The sequence below is a fragment of the Oncorhynchus mykiss genome, chromosome 31, assembly GCF_013265735.2.
Source record: "Oncorhynchus mykiss isolate Arlee chromosome 31, USDA_OmykA_1.1, whole genome shotgun sequence".
Taxonomy (NCBI): Eukaryota; Metazoa; Chordata; class Actinopteri; order Salmoniformes; family Salmonidae; genus Oncorhynchus; species Oncorhynchus mykiss.
The window spans coordinates 18,799,050-18,826,106 of NC_050571.1; the positions used below are offsets into that span (position 1 = coordinate 18,799,050).

Here is a 27,057-nt window from a genome sequence, read left to right on the forward strand (position 1 = left end):
TTTTTGTTACTCTGAGCTGTTGGAACTAAAGAGTGGAATTGTTGGTCAGCCCTTTCACCGACCTCTGTATCTGTAATCTATCTTTCTGACAGACAGTGTTTGGTGATGGGGTGAAAGGAGATGGAAACAGGCTGTGTTGTGTCACGGAGGAGGTTGATTAATGATATTAACAGATCTGAAGCCTGAGGTTTTTTTTAAGGGGGTCGATGAAACAAAACGTAACCCTCTGTGTCTCCTCCGTGCTGTAGTAAGTGTGACCCCACTGCCTCACCAAGGGAGGGGGTCAAACATTTCTCCCCCACCACGTCTGCCTTTCCAGTTTCCTCAGCCATTTAGGCCTAATTTGTCAGCAGGGCAGCACTACTGTTTGGCTAAGGCTATAGGCAGGTAGTGGTAGGAAATGTGGAGTTGGGTGAAACATTCCAACCTCAACAACCTCTTCGTCTTTCCAGAGCTCAGCTGAGGGCTGTAGCGTCAGGAAGATCAGAGGGTGTCAAAGTCTGTGTTCCAAATGGCACCCTATTTCCTTTGTGATACACTATTTTTGACCAGGGCCCGTAGTGGGATGTTTTGGAGATGTGGGTGCCAAAGAGCAGAATGTTTTTTTTATATCTGGGCCAGCCCTGCACAGAGCTGGGCTATCTATCTATCTGAGGAAGCCTCCCTTTCATCTCTCTGGGTAACTGGAGAGAACATATCCAGATGCCGATCGAGCCCTTTGAACCTAGCCAGATTAGAAGCACGATGAATTAAATGTAAACTTGCTGTGTGTTTCCTCAGGGTGAGAAGGATAGGCCCTTGGTGTAAGTCAGGATGGATCCTCAGTCTGTCCAATGCTGTCAACTCCAAAGGAGCTTGGTCTCTTCCCTTTCCGCTTGATGCTATTATACTTGCTGTATGGAGTTTCTGCTATACTAAACATTTCTAGTGACTTCCAAATGTGAACCTGCAGTTCACAACAAGAGGGTCTGAATTCTAGAGAGGGCAGCAGCAGGACGTTCCAACATAGCTGCTATTCAGGAGAGAGAGGGAGGGAGCACTAACCGGCAGAAAGTAGGACGCCAGCACGATGCTGCCACTTCACCATCTGGTTTGTGTGTGTGTGTGTGTGTGTGTGTGTGTGCGTGTGTGTGCGCGTGTGTGTGTGCGTGATACTGAGGCAAGCTCTGAGCACTTTTATATCATGTACCACATGCTACTACTACTACTACTAGTCACAGGAAGTTGTTGGCACCTTCATTGGGGAGAATGGGCTTGTGTTAATGGCTGGAGCGTAATAAGTGAAATGGTATCAAACACAGCAAACACATGGTTTGATTCCATTACATGAGCTCTGTTCCGGCCGTTACTATGAGTCGTTCTCCCCTCAGCAGCCTCCTGTAGTACTACTACTACTAGTGTTGTGCTAATAGATTTATATATTTATATATATATACAGTGGGGCAAAAAAGTATTTAGTCAGCCACCAATTGTGCAAGTTCTCCTACTTAAAAAGATGAGGCTTGTAATTTTCATCATAGGTACACTTCAACTATGACAGACAAAATGAGAGAAAAAAATCCAGAAAATCACATTGTAGGATTTTTAATGAATTTATTTGCAAATTATGGTGGAAAATAAGTATTTGGTCAATAACAAAAGTTGATCTCAATACTTTGTTATATACCCTTTGTTGGCAATGACAGAGGTCAAATGTTTTCTGTAAGTCTTCACAAGGTTTTCACACACTGTTGCTGGTATTTTGGCCCATTCCTCCATGCAGATCTCCGAGGTAGGAGTAGCCAGGAGGAAGGTTTGAGAAATGTTTGTTGAAGTTATCGATTATCATGGATTTATCAGTGGTGACCGTGTTACCTAGCCTCGGTGCAGTGGGCAGCTGGGAGGAGGTGCTCTTGTTCTCCATGGACTTTATAGTGTCCCAGAACCTTTTGGAGTTAGAGCTACAGGATGCAAATTTCCTTTGCTTTCCTGACTGACTGCGTGTATTGGTTCCTGACTTCCCTGAACAGTATCGTGGGGACTATTCGACGCCATTGCAGTCCGCCACAGGATGTTTTTATGCTGGACGAGGGCAGTCAGGTCTGGAGTGAACCAAGGGCTAGTTCTGCATTTTTTGAACGGAGCATGCTTATCTAAGATGGTGAGGAAGTTACTTTTAAAGAATGACCAGGCATCCTCAACTGACGGGATGAGGTCAATATCCTTCCAGGATACCCGGGCCAGGTCGATTAGAAAGGCCTGCTCGCAGAAGTGTTTTAGGGAGCGTTTGACAGTGATGAGGGGTGGTCGTTTGACTGCGGACCCGTATCGGATGCAGGCAATGAGGCAGTGATTGCTGAGATCCTGATTGAAGACAGCGGAGGTGTATTTGGAGGGCCAGTTGGTCAGGATGTGCGGGTACAGTGGAGGTAAGCCCAGGCACTGGGTGATGACAAGAGAGGTTGTATCTCTGGACATGCTGGTTGTAATGGGTGAGGTCACCACATGTGTGGGAGGTAGGACAAAGGAGGTATCAGAGGTATGAAGAGTGGAACTAGGGGGTCCATTGTAAACTAAAACAATGATAACTAACCTGAACAACAGTATACAAGGCATATTGACATTTGAGAGAGACATACAGCGAGGCATAAAGTAATTGCAGGTGTTGATTGGGAGAGCTAGCTAAAACAACAGGTGAGACAACAACAGCTAATCAGCTAACACAACAACAGCAGGTAAAATGGCGATGACTAGGCAGAGAGGGTCGGATTAACTAGACACAGAGCCTGAGTTCGCGGCTGGGGCCGACAGATAAAAAATAAATAAACAGAATGGAGTACCGTGATTAATAGACAGTCCAGCAGGCATCAGCTATGTGGCCAAGTGATCATAGTGTCCAGAGGGCAGCAGTAGATGGAACAGGGGAGCTGCCACTACGCTAGCGCTTGGGCGACATGGCGTTTAAAGTTAGTAGCGTCTGCTCCGACGGATGAAGGCACAGTGGATGGAGTATTCGTCGGCAGACCAGTCGTGGTGGTGCGGCGGGGTGCCGTGTTGACAGAGAATCCAAGCCAGATGGCGAAAGAGGTATTGTAGAATTTAGTTTGCTATCCGGGAGATGCGCCTGGCTCACGGCTAACTGGTGCTAGCTTCGTGGCAGTGGCGTTAGCCACTATAGCCAATCGGTAGCAGCGGTGAACCGCTGCCAAGGTCTAGAGTTTACAGCAAGGATCCGGTGGAGTATTGGGCTCTAGCCGTGTTTGAGTGGGGTTCGGGTGAACAGCTGAGTAGGCCGGGAGGTGGGCCTCAGGGATAGCTTTGATACTGGATGCCACGGTGAGTGCAAACTAGCTGTGAGCTAGCTAGCTGCAAGCTAGCCGTGAAGATCAGAAGTAGTGGTTCAGGGATTACGGCAGGAATCCGGCGTTGTTGTGGAGAGACAGTCCGATACTGGTAGACTGGCGAGAATTATCCAGGCTAAAAACAGGGCTGGTATCTGTGCAGAAGGTAAAAGCCGCTAGCAGTGGCTAAAAATGACTAATAAATAGCTTGTAGCTAATTAGCTGGTTAGCTTCTGGAGGTTCTAGAATGTGTTCTAAAGTTAAAAAAATAAAAAATAATAGCGATACCGTATCATATTGGATGAGGCAGGTTACCGGAAGGTATAATCGAATTAAAAATCGATTATACCTTGAAATATAAATCTGAAATTGTTCTCATTTCACCCACAGTTATTATTTCTATAAAAAGAGAGCCTTGATACAAATAAATAAAATGCATGTCATGCATCATATAGAGTCAATACCATTCACTAGGGTTCACATGGATCAAATTTGCCTAGGCTACATGTATTGGACATGGTACCATTTTTATCAATATATATATATATTTTAATATAACTATAATTTTACCTTTATTTAACTAGGCAAGTCAGTTAAGAACAAATTCTTATTTTCAATGATGACCTAGGAACAGTGGGTTAACTGCCTTGTTCAGGGGCAGAACAACAGATTGGTACCTTGTCAGCTTCAGGATTTGAACTTGCGACCTTTCAGCTGTTAGTCGAACGCTCTAACCACTAGGCTAACCTGCCATTATACCATCTTTATTGAGGAAAAATATAGTTACTTCTACTGAGATATGTGGTTGTCTCACCAAACTATCTTAAGATGAACACACTTACTGTAAGTCACTCTGGATAAGAGTGTCTACAAAATGACTAAAATGTAAATGTAAAAATGTAGATAATACAAGTTACACAATGGCTTTGTTTGAGGCGATAAGCCTCACAAGGTCACCAAAGTCAAGCTGTTCACATACTGACCCTTCATCCTTGACACAGCCGCCATAGTAACGTTACCACTTCCTGATAATGAAAAATGCAGAAACCCTCCCAATGCATTAACTCTGTAATAGTAAACCTGCACAGTAGGCTCTGGGCCCTGATTGATGCAGGCAGTCTAGCCAGCCAGCAGGTTCAGAGTAGCAGCTCTGAGAGGAAGCAGCAAGTCTTCCTGTAAATTTGAAGTAGAAATAGTAGAGCTTAGCAGCAGGCCAGCCTGCCGGGCAGGTAGCAGGCGGACACGTGGCGACATGAGAAAGGAAAAGAGAGAGGGAGGGAGGGAGAAAGAGAAAAGAAGAGAGATAGAGAGATAGAGAGAGAGAGAGAGAGAGAGGAGAGAGACCTGACGAAATCCCCAGCCATAACAAAGAGCAGGGGCTTACCTGGGCTGGCTGTGGCCCAGTCATTCTAGCCTGGTCTGGACTGACAGAGGGGAAGGAGGGGAGCGCTGTGCTCTCCCACTGGGCCGCACACACAGCACCTTGCAGAGGAAGGTGTGAAGGCCAGGCTTACAGCAGAGCTGTGTGGTACTGCATGTACAGGACACTGTGTGGACGTTAAAGTAAGGTCATGGGGCTTCAACGCTGCTTATCTTGAAACCTGGAAACCCAAAGTGCCTCCGTGGCATCCATTAAGTTCAACACAGATAAAACACGATACCAGCTCAATTTACAAATGGTGGCAGTCCAGGAGCGATAAATCAAAATGACTTTTACACCCCCTCCTAGTGGCCCTAGTGGTATGATTTATGACGTGAGAGCAGTTTGCAGGTTGACAGTCAGACAACGGGGTAAAAGTTCAGAGTGTGTGTGTGCACGGGGCAGGAAAACAGTAAGTGAATGACCACTACAGAGGATATGGGTAGGAACCTGACACAGTCATGTTTCTTAGGAGCTGTGTGAGGGACACATCCGCATGCCTCTGAAGGTCGAGAAAATATCAACCACTAGAGATGTCAGTACAAGTCCAATGGTAACTGAGCGGACGCTTAAAATGACTTCCAGCCGGCCGGGGAGACACACATCCAAAGGGGGGCTGAGACGAGGGGGAGAGGAGGGTGAGAGGTAAGGTAGTCTGATGTGGGGGAGGGTCTGGGGAGAGGGTCAAGATTTCAAGTTTACTGAAATGTGTCAGTGAGGAAAAAATAAGAAACTCTAACCGACCTGGGATAATGGAAATGTGGGCTAAGTGGGAGGAGGGAAGGAGAGGAGTTTTGGTAAAACGTGCTGGGCCTGACTTGCTGAGTATCTCCAGCTTGTACTAACTTGGGAGTCACAACCACTACAGGCAGAACAAAACTCTGAGCAAGTTATCAAAATAACTTGCAGTCACAACCACTTGGGCTCTCTGAGGATCTGTGATCCAAGATAACATCTGAGATCAAGAAATACTAGTTTTTTTGGGGGGGGGGAATTGCTGAACCATTCATTGATTTTAATAATATAATGTCAACTGATTATGTTTGATGAAATAAATAGTCTTTCAACTTACCCTATAACAAAAAGACAGAATAAGTAGTAAGCTTTAGGTGGTATTTCTCTTTCTACAGACATTCTGTGCCATGAGTTCTTCTCCCCGAGGGAATGTCAGTAAACACATCGTCTGTCAGGACAGTAACCAAAACATCAAGTCAAGACATGCAGATGTCATTCAACCCTTTTAAAGAGATGCTTTTTCATGAATGATACTGTTGAGGTATTTTGGCAAAACTAGTCTTTCAAAGAGTGTGGGGATTTGGTTTAGTTTCTTTAAATTCTTTGTTAGGCATTAGCTATATGATTGGCATGGCTCCGTAACATTACAAGCTTATGTTGCAGAAAACAGCTAAGGGTATAGGCTATAGTTCAGGGGTCTCCAACCTTTTCTAGCATGAGAGCTACTTAAAAAAAAAAAAGGAACATGTTGCGAACTATTCTTTTTTTATAGCTTTCAAATAGGCATATTCTTCTCTTCTCCTCTTCCCAGTAAGTCTTCCCCGGGTCCTTGGTGCACAAGAGATGTGTTTTCTGCCAATATACCTGGTAAAATAATGGTTCATAAACAGTATTTGGCATGACAGTCCGATAAAAAAAAATATTTTTTTTTTCTCTCAAATTTACAATTATTAATAGAGAAACAACTGAAGGCCTCCCGAGTGGTGCAGTGGTCTAAGGCACTGCATCGCTAGGTTAGCTATGCCACTATAGATCCTGGTTCGAGTCCAGGCTCTGTCACAGCCGGCCGCGACCGGGATACCCTTGGGGCGGCGCACAATTGGCCCAACGTCGTCCGGGTTAGGGGAGGGTTTGACCGGCAGGGATGTTCTTGTCCCATCGCGCACTAGCGACTCCTGTGGCTGGCTGGGTGCAATGCACGCCGACAAGGTTGCCAGGTGTACGGTGTTTCCTCCAACACATTGGCGAGGCTGGCTTCCGGGTTAAGCGAGCATTGTGTCAAGAATTAGTGCGGTTTGGCTGTGTTGTGTTTCAAAGGACTCACGGCTCTCGACCTTTGCCTCTCCCGAGTCCATATGGGAGTTGCAGCGATGGGACAATTGGATACCACGAAATTGGGGATAAAAAGGGGGGGAATAATAATAAAATAATTGCGCACCTAGCAAGAGAGGAATGTGTTGGTCTAGCAGTGTTTATGCTGTTAGGCCTACTGCTGCAGCACGTCATGGCAGCGATAGACAAACGTAAACACCAAAAAGACTGGATGGGGTGGGATAATGTCAATGTGGCTTTGATTGGATAGTAGGCGGGAGTTTTGTGTTTATGACAGTTTGCATGTACTTTCAGAATTGATTAGCGAGCTGCTCATAGGTGGGCTGTGAGATACTGGTAGCTCTACCTGTTGGAGACCCTGCTGTAGCTCCACCCGTTGGAGACCCTGCTGTAGCTCTACCTGTTGGAGATCCCTGCTGTAGCTCTACCTGTTGGAGATCCCTGCTGTAGCTCTACCCGTTGGAGATACCTGCTGTAGCTCTACCTGTTGGAGATCCCTGCTGTAGGTCCACCCGTTGGAGATCCCTGCTGTAGCTCTACCTGTTGGAGATACCTGCTGTAGCTCTACCTGTTGGAGAGCCCTGCTGTAGCTCTACCTGTTGGAGACCCTGCTGTAGCTCTATCTGTTGTAGATCCCTGCTGTAGCTAATGCTAATGCTGCTTCCCCGTCATCTAGTTTTAATGCTGCTTCCCTGTCATCTAGTTCTAATGCTGCTTCCCTGTCATCTAGTTCTAATGCTGCTTCCCCGTCATCTAGTTTTAATGCTGCTTCCCTGTCATCTAGTTCTAATGCTGCTTCCTCGTCATCTAGTTCTAATGCTGCTTCCCCGTCATCTAGTTTTAATGCTGCTTCCCTGTCATCTAGTTCTAATGCTGCTTCCTCGTCATCTAGTTCTAATGCTGCTTCCCTGTCATCTAGTTCTAATGCTGCTTCCCCGTCATCTAGTTCTAATACTGCTTCCCCGTCATCTAGTTCTAATGCTGCTTCCCCGTCATCTAGTTCTAATGCTGCTTCCCCGTCATCTAGTTCTAATGCTGCTTCCCCGTCATCTAGTTCTAATGCTGCTTCCCCGTCATCTAGTACTAATGCTGCTTCCCCGTCATCTAGTACTAATGCTGCTTCCCCGTCATCTAGTTCTAATGCTGCTTCCCCGTCATCTAGTTCTAATGCTGCTTCCCCGTCATCTAGTTCTAATGCTGCTTCCCCGTCATCTAGTTCTAATGCTGCTTCCCCGTCATCTAGTTCTAATGCTGCTTCCCCGTCATCTAGTTCTAATGCTGCTTCCCCGTCATCTAGTTCTAATGCTGCTTCCCCGTCATCTAGTACTAATGCTGCTTCCCCGTCATCTAGTTCTAATGCTGCTTCCCCGTCATCTAGTTCTAATGCTGCTTCCCCGTCATCTAGTTCTAATGCTGCTTCCCCGTCATCTAGTTCTAATGCTGCTTCCCCGTCATCTAGTTCTAATGCTGCTTCCCCGTCATCTAGTTCTAATGCTGCTTCCCCGTCATCTAGTTCTAATGCTGCTTCCCCGTCATCTAGTTCTAATGCTGCTTCCCCGTCATCTAGTTCTAATGCTGCTTCCCCGTCATCTAGTTCTAATGCTGCTTCCCCGTCATCTAGTTCTAATGCTGCTTCCCCGTCATCTAGTTCTAATGCTGCTTCCCCGTCATCTAGTACTAATGCTGCTTCCCCGTCATCTAGTTCTAATGCTGCTTCCCCGTCCTCTAGTTTTAATGCTGCTTCCCCGTCCTCTAGTTCTAATGCTGCTTCCCCGTCATCTAGTACTAATGCTGCTTCCCCGTCATCTAGTTCTAATGCTGCTTCCCCGTCATCTAGTACTAATGCTGCTTCCCCGTCATCTAGTTCTAATGCTGCTTCCCCGTCATCTAGTACTAATGCTGCTTCCCCGTCATCTAGTTCTAATGCTGCTTCCCCGTCATCTAGTACTAATGCTGCTTCCCCGTCATCTAGTTCTAATGCTGCTTCCCGTCATCTAGTTCTAATGCTGCTTCCCCGTCATCTAGTTCTAATGCTGCATCCCCGTCATCTAGTTCTAATGCTGCTTCCCCGTCATCTAGTTCTAATGCTGCTTCCCCGTCATCTAGTTCTAATGCTGCTTCCCCGTCATCTAGTTCTAATGCTGCTTCCCCGTCATCTAGTTCTAATGCTGCTTCCCGTCATCTAGTTCTAATGCTGCTTCCCCGTCATCTAGTTCTAATGCTGCTTCCCCGTCATCTAGTTCTAATACTGCTTCCCCGTCATCTAGTTCTAATGCTGCTTCCCCGTCATCTAGTTCTAATGCTGCTTCCCCGTCATCTAGTTCTAATGCTGCTTCCCCGTCATCTAGTTCTAATGCTGCTTCCCCGTCATCTAGTTCTAATGCTGCTTCCCCGTCATCTAGTTCTAATGCTGCTTCCCCGTCATCTAGTTTTAATGCTGCTTCCCCGTCATCTAGTTCTAATGCTGCTTCCCCGTCATCTAGTACTAATGCTGCTTCCCCGTCATCTAGTTTTAATGCTGCTTCCCCATCATCTAGTTCTAATACTGCTTCCCCGTCATCTAGTACTAATGCTGCTTCCCCGTCATCTAGTTCTAATGCTGCTTCCCCGTCATCTAGTACTAATGCTGCTTCCCCGTCATCTAGTTCTAATGCTGCTTCCCCGTCATCTAGTTCTAATGCTGCTTCCCCGTCATCTAGTTCTAATGCTGCTTCCCCGTCATCTAGTTCTAATGCTGCTTCCCAGTCATCTAGTTCTAATGCTGCTTCCCCGTCATCTAGTTCTAATGCTGCTTCCCCGTCATCTAGTACTAATGCTGCTTCCCCGTCATCTAGTTCTAATGCTGCTTCCCCGTCATCTAGTTCTAATGCTGCTTCCCCGTCATCTAGTTCTAATGCTGCTTCCCCGTCATCTAGTACTAATGCTGCTTCCCCGTCATCTAGTTCTAATGCTGCTTCCCCGTCCTCTAGTTTTAATGCTGCTTCCCCGTCCTCTAGTTCTAATGCTGCTTCCCCGTCATCTAGTACTAATGCTGCTTCCCCGTCATCTAGTTCTAATGCTGCTTCCCCGTCATCTAGTACTAATGCTGCTTCCCCGTCATCTAGTTCTAATGCTGCTTCCCCGTCATCTAGTACTAATGCTGCTTCCCCGTCATCTAGTTCTAATGCTGCTTCCCCGTCATCTAGTACTAATGCTGCTTCCCCGTCATCTAGTTCTAATGCTGCTTCCCGTCATCTAGTTCTAATGCTGCTTCCCCGTCATCTAGTTCTAATGCTGCATCCCCGTCATCTAGTTCTAATGCTGCTTCCCCGTCATCTAGTACTAATGCTGCTTCCCCGTCATCTAGTTCTAATGCTGCTTCCCCGTCATCTAGTTCTAATGCTGCTTCCCCGTCATCTAGTTCTAATGCTGCTTCCCGTCATCTAGTTCTAATGCTGCTTCCCCGTCATCTAGTTCTAATGCTGCTTCCCCGTCATCTAGTTCTAATACTGCTTCCCCGTCATCTAGTTCTAATGCTGCTTCCCCGTCATCTAGTTCTAATGCTGCTTCCCCGTCATCTAGTTCTAATGCTGCTTCCCCGTCATCTAGTTCTAATGCTGCTTCCCCGTCATCTAGTTCTAATGCTGCTTCCCCGTCATCTAGTTCTAATGCTGCTTCCCCGTCATCTAGTTCTAATGCTGCTTCCCCGTCATCTAGTTCTAATGCTGCTTCCCCGTCATCTAGTTTTAATGCTGCTTCCCCGTCATCTAGTTCTAATGCTGCTTCCCCGTCATCTAGTACTAATGCTGCTTCCCCGTCATCTAGTTTTAATGCTGCTTCCCCATCATCTAGTTCTAATACTGCTTCCCCGTCATCTAGTACTAATGCTGCTTCCCCGTCATCTAGTTCTAATGCTGCTTCCCCGTCATCTAGTACTAATGCTGCTTCCCCGTCATCTAGTTCTAATGCTGCTTCCCCGTCATCTAGTACTAATGCTGCTTCCCCGTCATCTAGTTCTAATGCTGCTTCCCCGTCATCTAGTACTAATGCTGCTTCCCCGTCATCTAGTTCTAATGCTGCTTCCCCGTCATCTAGTTCTAATGCTGCTTCCCCGTCATCTAGTTCTAATGCTGCTTCCCCGTCATCTAGTTCTAATGCTGCTTCCCCGTCATCTAGTACTAATGCTGCTTCCCCGTCATCTAGTTCTAATGCTGCTTCCCCGTCATCTAGTACTAATGCTGCTTCCCCGTCATCTAGTTCTAATGCTGCTTCCTCGTCCTCTAGTTCTAATGCTGCTTCCCTGTCATCTAGTTCTAATGCTGCTTCCCCATCATCTAGATTTAATCTGGCAGAGCAGGGTTAGTGATGTCAGCATCTGGGATTCCAGAAGGTGACTGTTTATTTTTAGCTGGCACAATGTGTGTGCAGTGCACTGAGAGAGATTACATGTGCGAGTGTATGTGAGCGAGCGAGCGATTCAGTGAGCGAGTGAAAGTGAGCGAGGGAAATGGAGAGGAAATGGAGAGCGGGAGAGAAAGAGAGAAATCCCACAGAGGTGCATACTAGATATTAAAAGGAAGAGAGGGATAGAGAAGGGAGGGAGAGAGGGAGGAATGGTGACACATCATATCATTTGTAGGTCAGTCTTTTACAAATTCATGTTCCACTCATCTGTCCATCCAAAAATAATATTGATTACAGAGGAAGGAGACTAATATATAATTTGGTGTGTGCTTATATTTGTCCTATTTCACACATGTAAAAGTGTGCATACAGTGCATTGGGAAAGTATTCATACCCCTTCCCCCTTTCCATATTTTGTTACGTTACAGCCTTATTCAAAAATGGATTACCATTTTTTTTTTATTATCTCTCTGTCTCTCTCTATATATATATAGTGGGGCAAAAAAAGTATTTAGTCAGCCACCAATTGTGCAAGTTCTCCCACTTAAAAAAATGAGATAGGCCTGTAAATCCAGAAAATCACATTGTAGGATTTTTTATTAATTTATTTGCAAATTATGGTGGAAAATAAGTATTTGGTCAATAACAAAAGTTTATCTCAATACTTTGTTATATACCCTTTGTTGGCAATGACAGAGGTCAAACGTTTTCTGTAAGTCTTCACAAGGTTTTCACACACTGTTGCTGGTATTTTGGCCCATTCCTCCATGCAGATCTCCTCTAGAGCAGTGATGTTTTGGGCTGTTGCTGGGCAACACAGACTTTCAACTCCCTCCAAAGATTTTCTATGGGGTTGAGATCTGGAGACTGGCTAGGCCACTCCAGGACCTTGAAATGCTTCTTACGAAGCCACTCCTTCGTTTCCCGGGCGGTGTGTTTGGGATCATTGTCATGCTGAAAGACCCAGCCACGTTTCATCTTCAATGCCCTTGCTGATGGAAGGAGGTTTCACTCAAAATCTCACGATACATGGCCCCATTCATTCTTTCCTTTACACGGATCAGTCATCCTGGTCCCTTTGCAGAAAAACAGCCCCAAAGCATGATGTTTCCACCCCCATGCTTCACAGTAGGTATGGTGTTCTTTGGATGCAACTCAGCATTCTCAACTTTTTTACCAAAAAGTTACATTTTGGTTTCATCTGACCATATGACATTCTCCCAATCTTATTCTGGATCATCAAAATGCTCTCTAGCAAACTTCAGACGGGCCTGGACATGTACTGGCTTAAGCAGGGGGACATGTCTGGCACTGCAGGATTTGAGTCCCTGGCGGCGTAGTGTGTTACTGATGGTAGGCTTTGTTACTTTGGTCACAGTTCTCTGCAGGTCATTCACTAGGTCCCCCCGTGTGGTTCTGGGATTTTTGCTCACTGTTCTTGTGATCATTTTGACCCCACAGGGTGAGATCTTGCGTGGAGCCCCAGATCGAGGGAGATTATCAGTGGTCTTGTATGTCTTCCATTTCCTAATAATTGCTCCCACAGTTAATTTCTTCAAACCAAGCTGCTTACCTATTGCAGATTCAGTCTTCCCAGCCTGGTGCAGGTCTACAATTTTGTTTCTGGTGTCCTTTGACAGCTCTTTGGTCTTGGCCATAGTGGAGTTTGGAGTGTGACTGTTTGAGGTTGTGAACAGGTGTCTTTTATACTGATAACAAGTTCAAACAGGTGACATTAATACAGGTAACGAGTGGAGGACAGAGGAGCCTCTTAAAGAAGAAGTTACAGGTCTTGAAGTGTACCTATGATGAAAAGTACAGGCCTCTCTCATCTTTTTAAGTGGGAGAACTTGCACAATTGGTGGCTGTCTAAATACTTTTTGCCCCACTGTATATATTTTTAAAAACAGAAATACCTTATTTACATAAGTATTCAGACCCTTTGCTATGATACTCAAAATTGAGCTCAGGTGCATCATGTTTCCATTGATCATCCTTGAGATGTTTCAACAAATTGGAGTCCACCTGTGGTAAATTCATTTAATTGGACATGAGTCGGAAAGGCAAACACCTGTCTATATAAAAGGTCCTACAGTTGACAGTGCATGTTAGAACAAAAACCAAGCCATGAGGTCGAAGGAATTGTCCGTAAAGCTCCAAGACAAGATTGTGCCGAGGCACAGATCTGGGGAAGGGTACCAAAACATTACTGCAGCATTGAAGGCCCTCAAGAACACAGTGGCCTCCATCATTCATAAATGGAAGAAGTTTGGAACTAACAAGACTCTTCCTAGAACTGGCCACCTGGCTAAACTGAACAAGAGATGTGGAAAACCTTCCAGAAGGGCAACCATCTTTGCAACACTCCACCAATCAGGCCTTTATGATAGAGTGGCCAGACAGAAGCCACTCCTTCCTAATAGGCATGACAGCCTGCTTGGAGTTTGCCAAAAAGGCACCTAAAGGATTCTCAGACCATGAGAAACAAGTTTCTCTGGTCTGATGGAACCAAGATTGAACTCTATGGCCTGAATGCCAAGCGTCACCTCTGGAGGAAAACTGTCACCATCCCTACAGTGAAGCATGGTGGTGGCAGCATCATGCTGCAGGGATGTTTTTCAGCTGCATGTACTGGGAGACTAGTCAGGATCGAGGGAAAGATGAACGGAGCAAAGTACAGAGAGATCTTTGATGAAAACCTGCTCCAGAGTGCTCAGGACCTCAGACAGAGGCAACGTTTCACCTTCCAACAGGACTACTACCCTAAGCACACAGCCAAGACATCGCAGGAGTGGCTTTGGGACAAGTCTCTGAATGTCCTTGAGTGGCCCAGCCAGAACCCGGACTTGAACCCGATCTAACATCTCTGCAAAAACCTGAAAATAGCTGTGGAGTAATGCTCCCCATCCAACCTGACAGAGCTTGAGAGGATCTACAGAGAAAAATTTGAGAAACTCCCCAAATACAGGTGTGCCAAGCTTGTAGCATCATACCCCAAAAGACGAGGCTATAATCGCTGCCAAAGGTGCTTCAACAAAGTACTAAGTAAAGGTGATGTGATGTTTACAGTTTTATTTTACTAGATTTGTTAACATTTCTAAAAATTATGGGATATTGAGTGTTGATTGCTGAGAGAAAATCAACAATTGAATCAATTTTAGAATAAGGCTGTAACAAAATGGGAAAAACTCTCCCTGAGACGCCCTTGGACAGTAGGGTCCAAGCCAGGGTCTGCCATTATCAACGGCAACCTTGGAGCAATTAGGGTTAAGTGCCTCAAGGGCACATCAATATATTTTTTTAACCTTGTCGGCTCGGGGATTCGTAGTAGCAACCTATGGGTTACTGGCCAAACACTCTAAACCACTACCTGCTGGCCTTCATATCTAGCAGAGTACTGCGGTTTGATTCTTCTCTCCAAGTTGAATAAATTTCAAAACAATGTAATGACTAAAACAGTAGCTTGGGAACATTACCCATCTTAAAGCGGTATCATATCACCCTATCTTTCCTGTTTCTCGGACTACATGTAGTAGATTTCCTTTGGCAGACATCATAGCCCACAGACTACACTGCTCGCGTCGCGTGTACGAGCGTTGCAAAATACATTTAGAAATCTATATTATTCAATTATTGCACCCCCTATGCTTGCGAGCGTCTGTGTTGCCAAGGACTAAAATAGAAGTCAGTTCTATTTGTGATGCAGATCGCGCTGCAAGTCCTGCCTCTCCCATCTCCTCATTGGTTTGCAGAAGCAGATACCCACGTGCCATCTCCTCATTGGCTATACCCACGTAGGTGATTGAAAGACAAACTGTGTTGTCGGTCGTCGGGGTAATACTATGAAAGTTTAGATGCCAATCACCATATAAGTTCAAAGAAAATAAGAAAAGGCCTAGAAGGAGGAAAGATGACTAGAAACGATTCGGTTGACTGTTTTATGTGTGGATTAATTGTCGGAGTAGGGGACCTTGTGCATTTCAGGTAAAATAACAACTCAATGTTTATATCCCAGGACAAATTAGCTAGCTACAGCAACCTAGCTACATAGGACAAATTAGATAGCAAGTGCAAGCTAGCTAGCCAAATTGCCATAAATGTTTAATGCTTTTCGACCTGTCCCCAAATGAATGTAATTGGTTCAGAGTTGGTTTTGATATTTTAACCTGCGTGTCGTGATCGTGTTTGGTGAGGGGGGGACAAAATACATTTATGCACGATGACGGTTTGGGTTCCGTGTAAGGTTTGGGAGGCATTTACTTGCCAAGTGCTCTTAAAAGCTCTCCCCACAGTCAGAAGTTTACTTTACACAGGAAAGAGGAGGTTTAAAAACCATGAGGATAGGGGAGGTTTAAAAACCATGAGGAAAGAGGAGGCTTAAAACCATGAGGAAGACGAGGCTTAAAACCATGAGGATAGGGGAGGTTTAAAAACCATGAGGATAGGGGAGGTTTAAAAACCATGAGGAAAGAGGAGGCTTAAAACCATGAGGATAGGGGAGGTTTAAAAACCATGAGGAAAGAGGAGGCTTAAAACCATGAGGATAGGGGAGGTTTAAAAACCATGAGGAAAGAGGAGGCTTAAAACCATGAGGATAGGGGAGGTTTAAACCCACGAGGAAAGAGGAGGCTTAAAAGACAGGCATCTTTTCCTTTGAGGTTCTCTTCTACACTAGACACATACAGGTCAGAGACAAGGACATACTGTACAGTATATATACAGCAGTATGTAGACACCCCTTCAAATGAGTGCGATCCGGCTATTTCAGCCACACCCTTTGCTGACAGGTGTATACAATCGAGCACACAGCCATGCAATCTCCATAGACAAACATTGACAGTAGAATGGTCTTACTGAATATTTCCCTTCCCAGAAGAGTGGAGGCTATTATATCGGCAAAGGGGGGACCAACTCCGTATTAATGCCCATGATTTTGGAATGAGATGTTCGATGAGCACATGTCCACATACTTTTGGTCATGTAGTGTATGTCTGCCACATACACCCACAGAGACAGACACACAATTTCGCTAATGGATTTGGGACAACATCCAAAAATGCCCCATAGTCTTTCTGTACAATGTAATGTTGAATGATAGCCAGGTGAGATAGGAAGGAGCTATCTCACCTGGGGAAGGAAACCCTGACTTCCTCAGTCTTCGGGTTCATGTTCTAATTTTCCCCTTCAAGCTGAATTCAGCTGACACACAATAAAAGCTTGGGATGCATTTCTGCCTGTGGAATGTTCATAGTTTACGTAGCAATGACAAATGCATTTACTTGAATGTTTTATGTTCTTTGCAGTAGAGATCGACCGATTAATCGGAATGGCCGATTAATTAGGGCCGATTTCAAGTTTTCATAACAATCGGAAATCGGTATTTTTGGACGCCGATTTTGCCTATTTTTTATTTATTTAAAAAAAAAATGTACACCTTTATTTAACTAGGCAAGCCAGTTAAGAACACATTCTTATTTTCAATGACGGCCAAGGAACGGTGGGTTAACTGCCTTGTTCAGGGGCAGAACGACAGATTTTTACCTTGTCAGCTCGGGGATTCAATCTTGCAACCTTACAGTTAACTAGTCCAACACTCTAACCACCTGCCTCACGAGGAGCCTGCCTGTTACGCAAATGCAGTAAGAAGCCAAGGTAAGTTGCTAGCTAGCATTAAACTTATCTTATAAAAAACAATCAATCAATCATAATCACTAGTTAACTACACATGGTTGATGATATTACTAGTTTATCTAGCGTGTCCTGTGTGGCATATAATCGATGCGGTGCGCATTTGCAAAAAGGACTGTCGTTTCTCCAACATGTACCTAACCATAAACATCAATGCCTTTCTTAAAATCAATACACAGAAGTATATATTTTTAAACCTGCATATTTAGCTAAAAGAAATCCAGGTTAGCAGGCAATATTAACCAGGTGAAATTGTGTCACTTCTCTTGCATTCATTGCACACAGTCAGGGTATTTGCAACAGTTTGGGCTGCCTGGCTCTTTGCCAACTAATTTGCCAGAATTTTACGTAAATATGACATACATTGAAGGTTGTACAATGTAACAGGAATATTTAGACTTAGGGATGCCACCCGTTAGATAAAATACAGAACGGTTCCGTATTTCACTGAAAGAATAAACGTTTTGTTTTCGAGATGATAGTTTCCGGATTTGACCATATTAATGACCTACGGCTTGTATTTCTGTGTGTTATTATGTTATAATTAAGTCTATGATTTGATAGAGCAGTCTGACTGAGCGATGGTAGGCACCAGCAGGCTCATAAGCATTCATTCAAACAGCACTTTCGTGTGTTTTGCCAGCTGCTCTTCGCAATGCTTCAAGCATTGCGCTGTTTATGACTCCTGTTGTAAACTCCCGAGTTTAGGCTGGTGTAACCGATGTGAAATGGCTAGCTAGTTAGCGGGGTGCGCGCTAATAGTGTTTCAAACGTTACTCGATCTGAGACTTGGAGTAGTTGTTCCCCTTGCTCTGCATGGGTAACGCTGCTTCGAGGATGGCTGTTGTCGTTGTGTTCCTGGTTCGAGCCGAAGTAGGAGCGAGGAGAGGGATGGAAGTTACACTGGCAATACTAAAGTGCCTATAAGAACATCCAATAGTCAAAGGTATATGAAATACAAATGTTATAGAGAGAAATAGTCCTATAATTCCTATAATAGCTACAACCTAAAACTTCTTACCTGGGAATATTGAAGACTCATGTTAAAAGGAACCACCAGCTTTCATATGTTCTCATGTTCTGAGCAAGGAACTTAGAGCTCTAGGGGCGCTATTTCATTTTTGGATAAAAAACGTTCCCGTTTTAAGCGCGATATTTTGTCACGAAAAGATGCTCGACTATGCATATTCTTGACAGTTTTGGAAAGAAAACACTCTGAAGTTTCAGAATCTGCAAAGATTTTGTCTGTAAGTGCCCCAGAACTCATTCTACAGGCGAAACCAAGATGATGCATCACCCAGGAATTAGCAGAATTTCTGAAGCTCTGTTTTCCATTCTCTCCTTATATGGCTGTGATTGCGCAAGGAATGAGCCTACACTTTCTGTCGTTCGCCCAAGGTCTTAGCAGCATTGTGACGTATTTGTAGGCATATCATTGGAAGATTGGCCATAAGAGACTACATTTTCCAGAGGTCCGCCCGGTGTCCTTTGTCTAAATTTGTGCGTAATCTTCAGGTGCAGGCATTTTCTCCTGGGATTCAGGAGAGAAAGCATGTTTCCAAGAACGATGTATCAATGAAGAGATATGTGAAAAACACCTTGAGGATTGATTCTAAACAACGTTTGCCATGTTTTCAGTCGATATTATGGAGTTAATTTGGAAAAAAGTTTGCGTTTTGAGGACTGAATTTATGGATTTTTTTTGGTAGCCAAATGTGATGTATAAAACGGAGCTATTTCTAATACACAAGGAATCTTTTTGGAAAAACTGAGCATCTGCTATCTAACTGAGAGTATCCTCATTGAAAACATCAGAAGTTCTTCAAAGGTAAATGATTTTATTTGAAGGCTTTTATGTTTTTGTTAATGTTGCGTGCTGGATGCTAACGCTAATGCTAACGCTAAATGCTAACGCGAAATGCTAACTCTAGCTAGCTACTTTTACACAAATGATTGTTTTCCTATGGTTGAGAAGCATATTTTGAAAATCTGAGATGACAGTGTTGTTTACAAAAGGCTAAGCTTGAGAGATGGCATATTTATTTCATTTCATTTGCGATTTTCATAAATAGTTAACGTTGTGTTATGCTAATGAGCTTGCTGATAGATTTACACAATCCTGGATACAGGGGTTTTTTCATAGCTAAACGTGACGCAGAAAACGGAGCGATTTGTCCTAAACAAATAATCTTTCAGGAAAAACTGAACATTTGCTATCTGAGAGTCTCCTCATTGAAAACATCTGAAGTTCTTCAAAGGTAAATGATTTTTTTGAATGCTTTTCTGTTTTTTTGTGTAAATGTTGCCAGCTGAATGCTAATGCTAAATGCTACGTTAGCCATCAATACTGTTACACAAATGCTTGTTTTGCAATGGTTGAGAAGCATATTTTGAAAATCTGAGATGACAGTGTTGTTAACAAAAGGCTAAGCTTGAGAGCTAGCATATTTATTTCATTTCATTTGCGATTTTCATGAATAGTTAACGTTGCGTTATGGTAATGAGCTTGAGTCTGTATTCACGAACCCGGATCCGGGATGGGGAGATCAGAAAGGTTAAACGTTAGCTTTCTTACATGGCACATATTGCACTTTTACTTTCTTCTCCAACACTTTGTTTTTGCATTATTTAAACCAAATTGAACATGTTTCATTATTTATTTGAGGATAAATAGATTTTATTGATGTATTATATTAAGTTAAAATAAGTGTTCATTCAGTTCCTTCAGTTAATCGGTATCTGCTTTTTTGGGTCCTCCAATAATCGGTATCGGCGTTGAAAAATCATAATCGGTCGACCTCTACTTTGCAGTGAAAGGCCAGGGAACAAGCCAATATTCATGCACCAAACCAATCAACGGCCCAGGAATCTGAGCTTTGGGATGGAGAACCATGATACTATCAGAACCAGATATTTTGTCCCCATGTAAAACCCATGAGAGAACTAATGACATTAGAGAACATTAAGACTGAGCACAAGGTCCAGCTTAGCTGCAGCTCCCCCTCTGGCCACGTCCAACATGACACCCTATACCCTACATAGAGCTGTACTTCTGACCAGAGCCTTATAAGCCCTGCTCAAAAGCAGTGCACTATATAGGGAATAGGGAGCCATGTGGGACGAAGCCCAAAGCGGAGGGTGTTTATCTCTAAACAATGCCTGTGATTGTGACTGGCCCTCTAATGCTGCTGCAGCCTGTGAGACAAGGTCTATGGTTAAGGCCATAAGTCAGCCCCTTACTACAATCCACCGGCTTCTTACCACCACTGGTTCATATGATGCCTTCATACGCAAAGGAATAGTTTAGTCGTGGTTACTCTGCCAAATGGCTGAAATTCATATATATGATAATGTATTATTCCTTTGTAGTGCCCTGTGTTTTGGCTAGTCATGTCACATGACCTGGATTTGAACTTTTATTTAAAGCTTTTTCATCAAATTGTCCCCTTTTCTTTTTTATGTAAGATGGTCCAGGACCATCCTCAGACAATTGCTTTCAATTGTCATTTCTGGAAAGGCTTAAAATAAAGTTTAAAATCCAGGTTATGGGACATGATTAACCAAAACACAGGGTCCTATTCGTTTAATATGAGTGAATATTCTCTTGTTATTGTTTACTTTGTCGAGTTGCATCATGTAGCTCAGCTGCCAGGATGTTGTATTGTGTAAGCCTATTCTTCCTATTTGAAAAGCTACAGTAGCTGCTGGCTCTCAGACTGTCCACTGCTGACGCACACAGAAAACCCTCGACCAACAAAATTGAGCAAAAATGGTTCTGGCTCTGTCTCCCGGTCATGTATTCTAATTTGAGGTCTTTTTCCTCCAATTCATATTCATTTCCAATAATGGCCATGGCCATTTACCCTCTGACCCGCTGTGTTGCTAGGAAACTTGAAGAGGCCTTGAATCAATGTAAGTCTTGGCGGTCCTCGCCTCAGCCTCCATTCAGCCTTTCTCTATGGGCTCGTTCAGGCTGAAAATACTCAGGCTCTCCTTTTCTCTGCCTAAGCAAACTGATTGGAGACGTTCTCAGGCCCCCTAACATGCATCCCAGCTCCACCGGTTTGTGTCAGCTCTGCTCCCCACATTAACAAGAAGTAATTAAATCAACTCTGAGGTTAGGCACGCTTAAAAAATTATTAGGATGGAGGAAACAAAACAGAACATCCTGGCACTGTGCGTTGTAGAGTGGCAATGCATTCTGGGGTTTGTGGTTAGCAGAGGGACTACATCTTCTGCTGAAAAGAAACGCGGGAGGTTGTCTTTTTCCTTTGATAAGCTACATGAACGAGGCCTACTGCTGAATATTAATCAGACAAGGCCAATAGGTTCCTCTCGCTCTCTCTCTTTTCATTATCAAAATGAGCTGTTTAACCAACAATGAAACATAATGGTTAAAATATCCCTTGCATATTGTAGGCTATTTTCTCTCTGGCACAGGTGATTGCCTGCATTTTAAAATACTGTTTCCCAAGCATTACAAGCATGTTTAGCTGGTGTCATCTGACCCTGGTCATGCCCGGTCCAATTGTTTGTCATCAGCCAAGATTCAGACAAAGGCCTCTGCACTGTCTGATTCAACCCTAGATCTGATCAGCCTGCTGAATCTTACCAACTAACTCAGCCTTTTGACACAATGCTACCATTCCAGACTGATGTTCAGCCGTTAAGATATTATCATGAAAAATCATGGTGGTAAAAATACAGTGATGTCATCATGTAATATTGCTGGGTCCATCTATAATAACAGAGACACATTGTAATTTGTAAAGCAAATAATAGGTTGACATATTTCAAGACAAACAAGTACCCCGCCTGAAAAAATGTAAACCCCAACATCATCACACCTTACTACAGTACAAACAGCAACACACACACAGAATGAGCCGTAGTAGCTAGCTCCATGTCGACGGAGCAGAGCAGAGACTGACAGACCCACCTGATGTCATGTAGCCCCGGGGGGACTGGCAGATGTACTGAGGGGGGTAGTGTTTGTGAAGGCGGTAGTCCTTCTCGCTGCGGGACCGGGTGCGTTCTGAGGCCCGGTCCGAGAAATCTGAGCTGGGCCAGGCCCGACGCAGGGTGGTGCTCTGTGTCTTCTTCATGGGGAGGCAGGGAGGGAGGGAGGGCTAGGCTGACCTCCTGAGGGTTGTTGATACCCCCGTCCCCACATCCACCCTGAGGGAGGGCTACACCTCAGCCCAGGTCAGGCTGGAGACATGGAAGCAGGCAGCTAGATCACTGGAATACTATTACTCTCCCTCCGTCTCTCTCCCTGCTACACACACACACACACACACACACACACTCACTCAAGGCACGATCTCACAGACAAACCGTGGTAACGCTAGCTGCTTGGCTGAATGCTGTGGGAAGGTCTCGTTCCTTTTCCTTGAGTGATCCAAAAGCAGAGGCAGCGTCCAGCGATGCATTACCTTCCTCCGTCTGCCATTAATCCAGGCTTCCAGCCTCCAGCTTCAGCGTGACCAGAGACAAACGAACACTGGGGGGGGGGGGGGGGGGGTAGTGGGGCAGCGTGAGAGACCCCGAAATCCAGACAATAGCTCAATTCAGTGCGGGAGGGAGGGCTTGGCTAACCACGAGCCGCGAACACAAAAGAGGCCAAACAGATGAGATCTGCAGCCAGGGGAGGGCTGTCCAGAGCCAGTGTCACTCACCGTCTCCCTGGACTCCCAGAGAAAAGGACGGGAAGCTCTGTGCCGTAGGCCCTGCGCCAAGCCAAACAGCACATGAACAAACAAAACCCCAACCCCCCTCTCCTCTAATCAAAATCCAATCAGGGAAATCTGTGAAGCAAAAGTGCAAAAAAATAAACGCTTCTTCATCAGTAGCAGGCGATCCCCTGTTAAAACTGGTCCATCCACGGCCACAGCTCTCTCTCCTTCAGAAAGGGTGTGTAGTGAGCGAGCGTATCTATGCTCTGTCTGCGCGTGTGTGGATGGATGATGGAGGATGGGAGCTCGATACATATGAGCGAGGATAAGAAAAACACACGGGCGCGCAGGGAAGAAAACCACCCAGCCAGTGTGTATGAGCAGAAAGCAATGACTTTCTCCTTTCCTTTGTATTCCTGTTTTTCTCCTCCAACCCTCAGTGCGGCAGTCTCTCTCCCTCGCTCTCTCTTAAAGCAGTCTCTTGCTCTCCTTTACAGCTCTCTCTCTCCCTCGCTCTCTTAAAGCAGTCTCTCGCTCTCCTTTACAGCGCTCTCTCTCCCTCTCTCTTAAAGCAGTCTCTTGCTCTCCTTTACAGCTCTCTCTCTCCCTCTCTCTTAAAGCAGTCTCTTGCTCTACAGCTCTCTCTCTCTGCCTCTCTCTTATAGCAGTCTCTCGCTCTCCTTTTACAGCTCTCTCTCTCGCTGTGTTGTTGTCCTGAACGTCTACTCTGCTCACAGATCCGGCTGCTCTGGAAGAGGAGTGGGTAGGGGGGGGCAGGGAGGGGGGGGAGCAGGAAGCAAGTCAGTCAGCCCCCCTGTCCCATGCCAATGGAGGAGCTGTCTTGAGTTAGACTCACTGATCCTGTCAGGCTTTGCATTTCAATGTTGAAACTCCCTTTAGGCTCCCACAGCCCCCCTGGCTCCCAGCCCAGCCTATGAGTGAAGAGCTGGATGGTTATTTACATACAAAGCTGTACAATTTATAGAAACTCTGCCTCAAGTCGTAACCTCTTCCACCTCAGAAGGAGAAAGAAAACTCTGCCTCAAGTCGTAACCTCTTCCACCTCAGAAGGAGAAAGAAAATTCTTATCGGCTGCTCCTGCTAAAAGACACTGTCCTGCTGCCTTTGCTTTCTCTCCACTCTGTGCGCTCTCGTTCCACCTCTTCTTCCTATCCTCCCTCCTCTGCTCAGGGTCATCCGCAGGGTCCCCATGATTTCCACTCACTCGTTAGGATTCAGTCCAACAGCTGCAGTAGCAATTCCTCAGGAATGAGAGTTTGAGAGATAATTCCACGACAGCCAGGCGGCAGGGAGTGGAGTGGGCTGGCTGGAAGAATTGGAGCCTCTCCCTCGTTTCTCTCTCCCTCGTTTCTCCCTCCCTCGTTTCTCTCTCCCCGTCTCTGTGAGCTTGATCAGTAACCTCTCATCCTCAGGACGATAGGTTGTCTCTCAGAGATGGCGTTTGTTTCCATCGAGACAGAGACTCCAGCCAGCCTACCAGCTCAGAGTGAGAGCAGAGCACCTCCGCTCCACAACCTCTCCACATCAGGAATACGATGACAGCTAGCGAGAGGCAGGAGACTAATTCTACATACATTAAATATAAATCACGATGCACTAAAGTGCACTGTGTTCACCAATGTTCACATAAAGTGCAGGCAGGGCAAGAGGTACTTCAGGGTTAGCCTGGATTTCAAGATAGTCTGTGTTTCATTGAAATCCATTGAAGAAACATGAGAAATGGTATATTCCTCTCTGCGCTAGAACTGGGCAATATATTGAATTAATTTGAATGAATGTTTGTTATGCGATATTCCAAATGCCTGTAAAGCAAAAACATTCAAAAATGTTGATCTATATCGTGAATCGCCCATATGTTAGAAAACAATTCCGATATGATTATTAAGCCATATCACCCAGCCCTACTCTGAGCCAACCATTAACCTCATTCTCTAATTTGTCCAATAAAGATGAGGTCAGAGTTCACTGTTTGTGAATAAAGACAACTTCTCCACCATATTTCCTCTGTAGGAATGGCCCAGCTGGACAATAATGTGACTGACTTAGCCACAGCCAAAAGAACAGTCACAGATTAAAGGAAGAATCAAAATACAGTGTGTTCAGAAAGTATTCACACCCCTTGACTTTTTCCACATTTTGTTCTGTTACAGCCCAAACTTAAAATGGTTCAAAAATATTTAAAAAATTCCCCACTGGCCTACACACACACACAATACCCCATAATGTCAAAGTAGAATTATGTTCTTCAAAATGTTGACAAATTCATTAAAAAGGAAAATGTGAAATGTCTTGAGTCAACATATATTCCACCCCTTTTTTTATAGCAATCCTAAATATGTTCAGACATAATATGTTGCATAACAGTGTCTCTCTCTCGGAGGACCTGAGCCCTAGGACTACCTGGCATGATGACTCCTTGCTGTCCCCAGTCCACCTGGCCGTGCTGCTGCTCCAGTTTTAACTGTTCTGCCTGCGGCTAAGGAACCCTGACCTGTTCACCGGATGTGCTACCTGTCCCAGACCTGCTGTGTTCAACTCTCTAGAGACAGCAGGAGCGGTAGAGATACTCTCAATGATCGGCTTTGAAAAGCCAACTGACATTTACTCCGTAGGTGCTGACCTGTTGCACCCTCGACGACTACTGTGATTATTATTATTCGACCATGCTGGTCATTTATGAACATTTAAACATCTTGGCCATGTTCTGTTATAATATCCACCCGGCACAGCCAGAAGAGGACTGGACACCCCTCATAGCCTGGTTCCTCTCTAGGTTTCTTCCTAGGTTCTGGCCTTTCTAGGGAGTTTTTCCTAGCCACCGTGCTTCTACACCTGCATTGCTTGCTCTTTGGGGTTTTAGGCTGGGTTTCTGTACAGCACTTTGAGATATCAGCTGATGTACGAAGGGCTATATAAATACATTTGATTAAACTGTTTTTTTTAACGAGTACTTCATCTCTGTACCTCACACATAAAAGTATCTGTAAAGGTCCCTCAGTCGAGCAGTGAATTTCAAACGCAGATTCAACAAAAAAAACAGCAAGGTTTTCACAAAGAAGGGCACATTGGTAGATGGTATTTTTTTATTTTATAAAAGCAGACATTGAATATCCATTTGACCATGGTGAAGTAATTAATTACACTACAAAGACAGGCATCTTTCCTAACTCAGTTGCCAGAGAGGAAGGAAACCGCCCAGGGATTTCACCTTGAGGTCAATGGTGACTTTAAAACAGTTACAGAGTTTAATGGCAGTGATAGGAAAAAACTGAGGATGGATCAACAATATTGTAGTTACTCCACAATACTAACCTAAATGACAGAGTGAAAAGAAGGAAGCCTGTACAGAATAAATTATTTTAAAACATGCATCCTGTTGTAATAAGGCACTTAAGTAAAACTGCAAAAAATGTGGCAAAGAAATGAACTTCATTCCTGAATATAGAAAGCGTTATGTTTGGGGTAAATCCAACACAACACATCACTGAGTACGCATAGTGCTTGCTGCATCATGTGATGGGTATGCTTGTCATTGGCAAGGACTACAGAGTTTTTTATGATACAAATAAATGGAATAGAGCTAAGCACAAGCAAAATCTTAGAGGAAAACTTGGCTCAGTCTGCTTTCCAATAGACACATGTACCTTTCAGCAGGACAATAACCTAAAACAAATATACACTGGAGTTGCTTACCAAGACAACACTGAATGTTCCTGAGTGGCCTAGTTACAGTTTTGACATACACCACCAATCAAAAGTTTGGACACACCTACTCATACCAGAGTTTTTCTTTATTTTTTACTATTGTCTACATTATATTATTATTATTATTATTATTATTATTATTATTATTATTATTATTATTATTATTATTATTATTATTATGGCCGGTAGGGATGTCCTTGCCTCATCGCGCACCAGCGACTCCTGTGGCTGCCAGGTGCACAGTGTTTCCTCCGACACATTGGTGCGACTGGCTTCCGGGTTGGATGCGCACTGTGTTAAGAAGCAGTGCGGCTTGGTTGGGTTGTGTATCGGAGGACGCATGACTTTCAACCTTCGTCTCTCCCGAGCCCGTACGGGAGTTGTAGCGATGAGACAAGATAGTAGCTACTAAAAACAATTGGATACCACGAAATTGGGGAGAAAACAGGGTACAAATTCAACAACAAAAAAGAAAAAGTTAATTTGTGGAATTTCTTTTAATGCATTTGAGACAATGTTGTGACAACGTAGGGGGGTTTACAGAAAATAGCACTATTTGATTTAAGACCAAGCCCATATTATGGCAAGAACAGCTCAAATAAGCAAGACATGAAGGACAGTAAATACAGAAAATTTCAAGAACTTTGAAAGTTTCTTCAAGTGCAGTTGCAAAAACCATCAAGCGCTATGATGAAACTGGCTCTCATGAGGACCTCCACAGGAAAGGAAGACCCAGAGGTACTTCTGCTGCAAAGGATAAGTTCATTAGAGTTGCCAG

At 44.5% G+C, this 27,057-nt stretch overlaps 1 protein-coding gene across 2 annotated transcripts in view; it reads right to left on the reverse strand.

The window, feature by feature from the left end:
- Nucleotides 1–27,057, reverse strand: part of LOC110504728 (storkhead-box protein 2) — a 102,563-nt gene that overhangs the window by 44,174 nt on the left and 31,332 nt on the right. Inside the window, exon 1 of one of the 2 annotated variants that reach the window (XM_021583523.2) lies at nt 21,818–23,123. The exons of the other annotated variant lie outside the window; for it this stretch is intronic. Within the exon in view, the coding sequence (XP_021439198.2) occupies nt 21,818–21,983 (166 nt within the window). The 5' untranslated portion in view covers nt 21,984–23,123. Of the gene's footprint in view, nt 1–21,817; nt 23,124–27,057 lie in introns of those variants that run through there. 2 annotated transcript variants of the gene reach the window in all.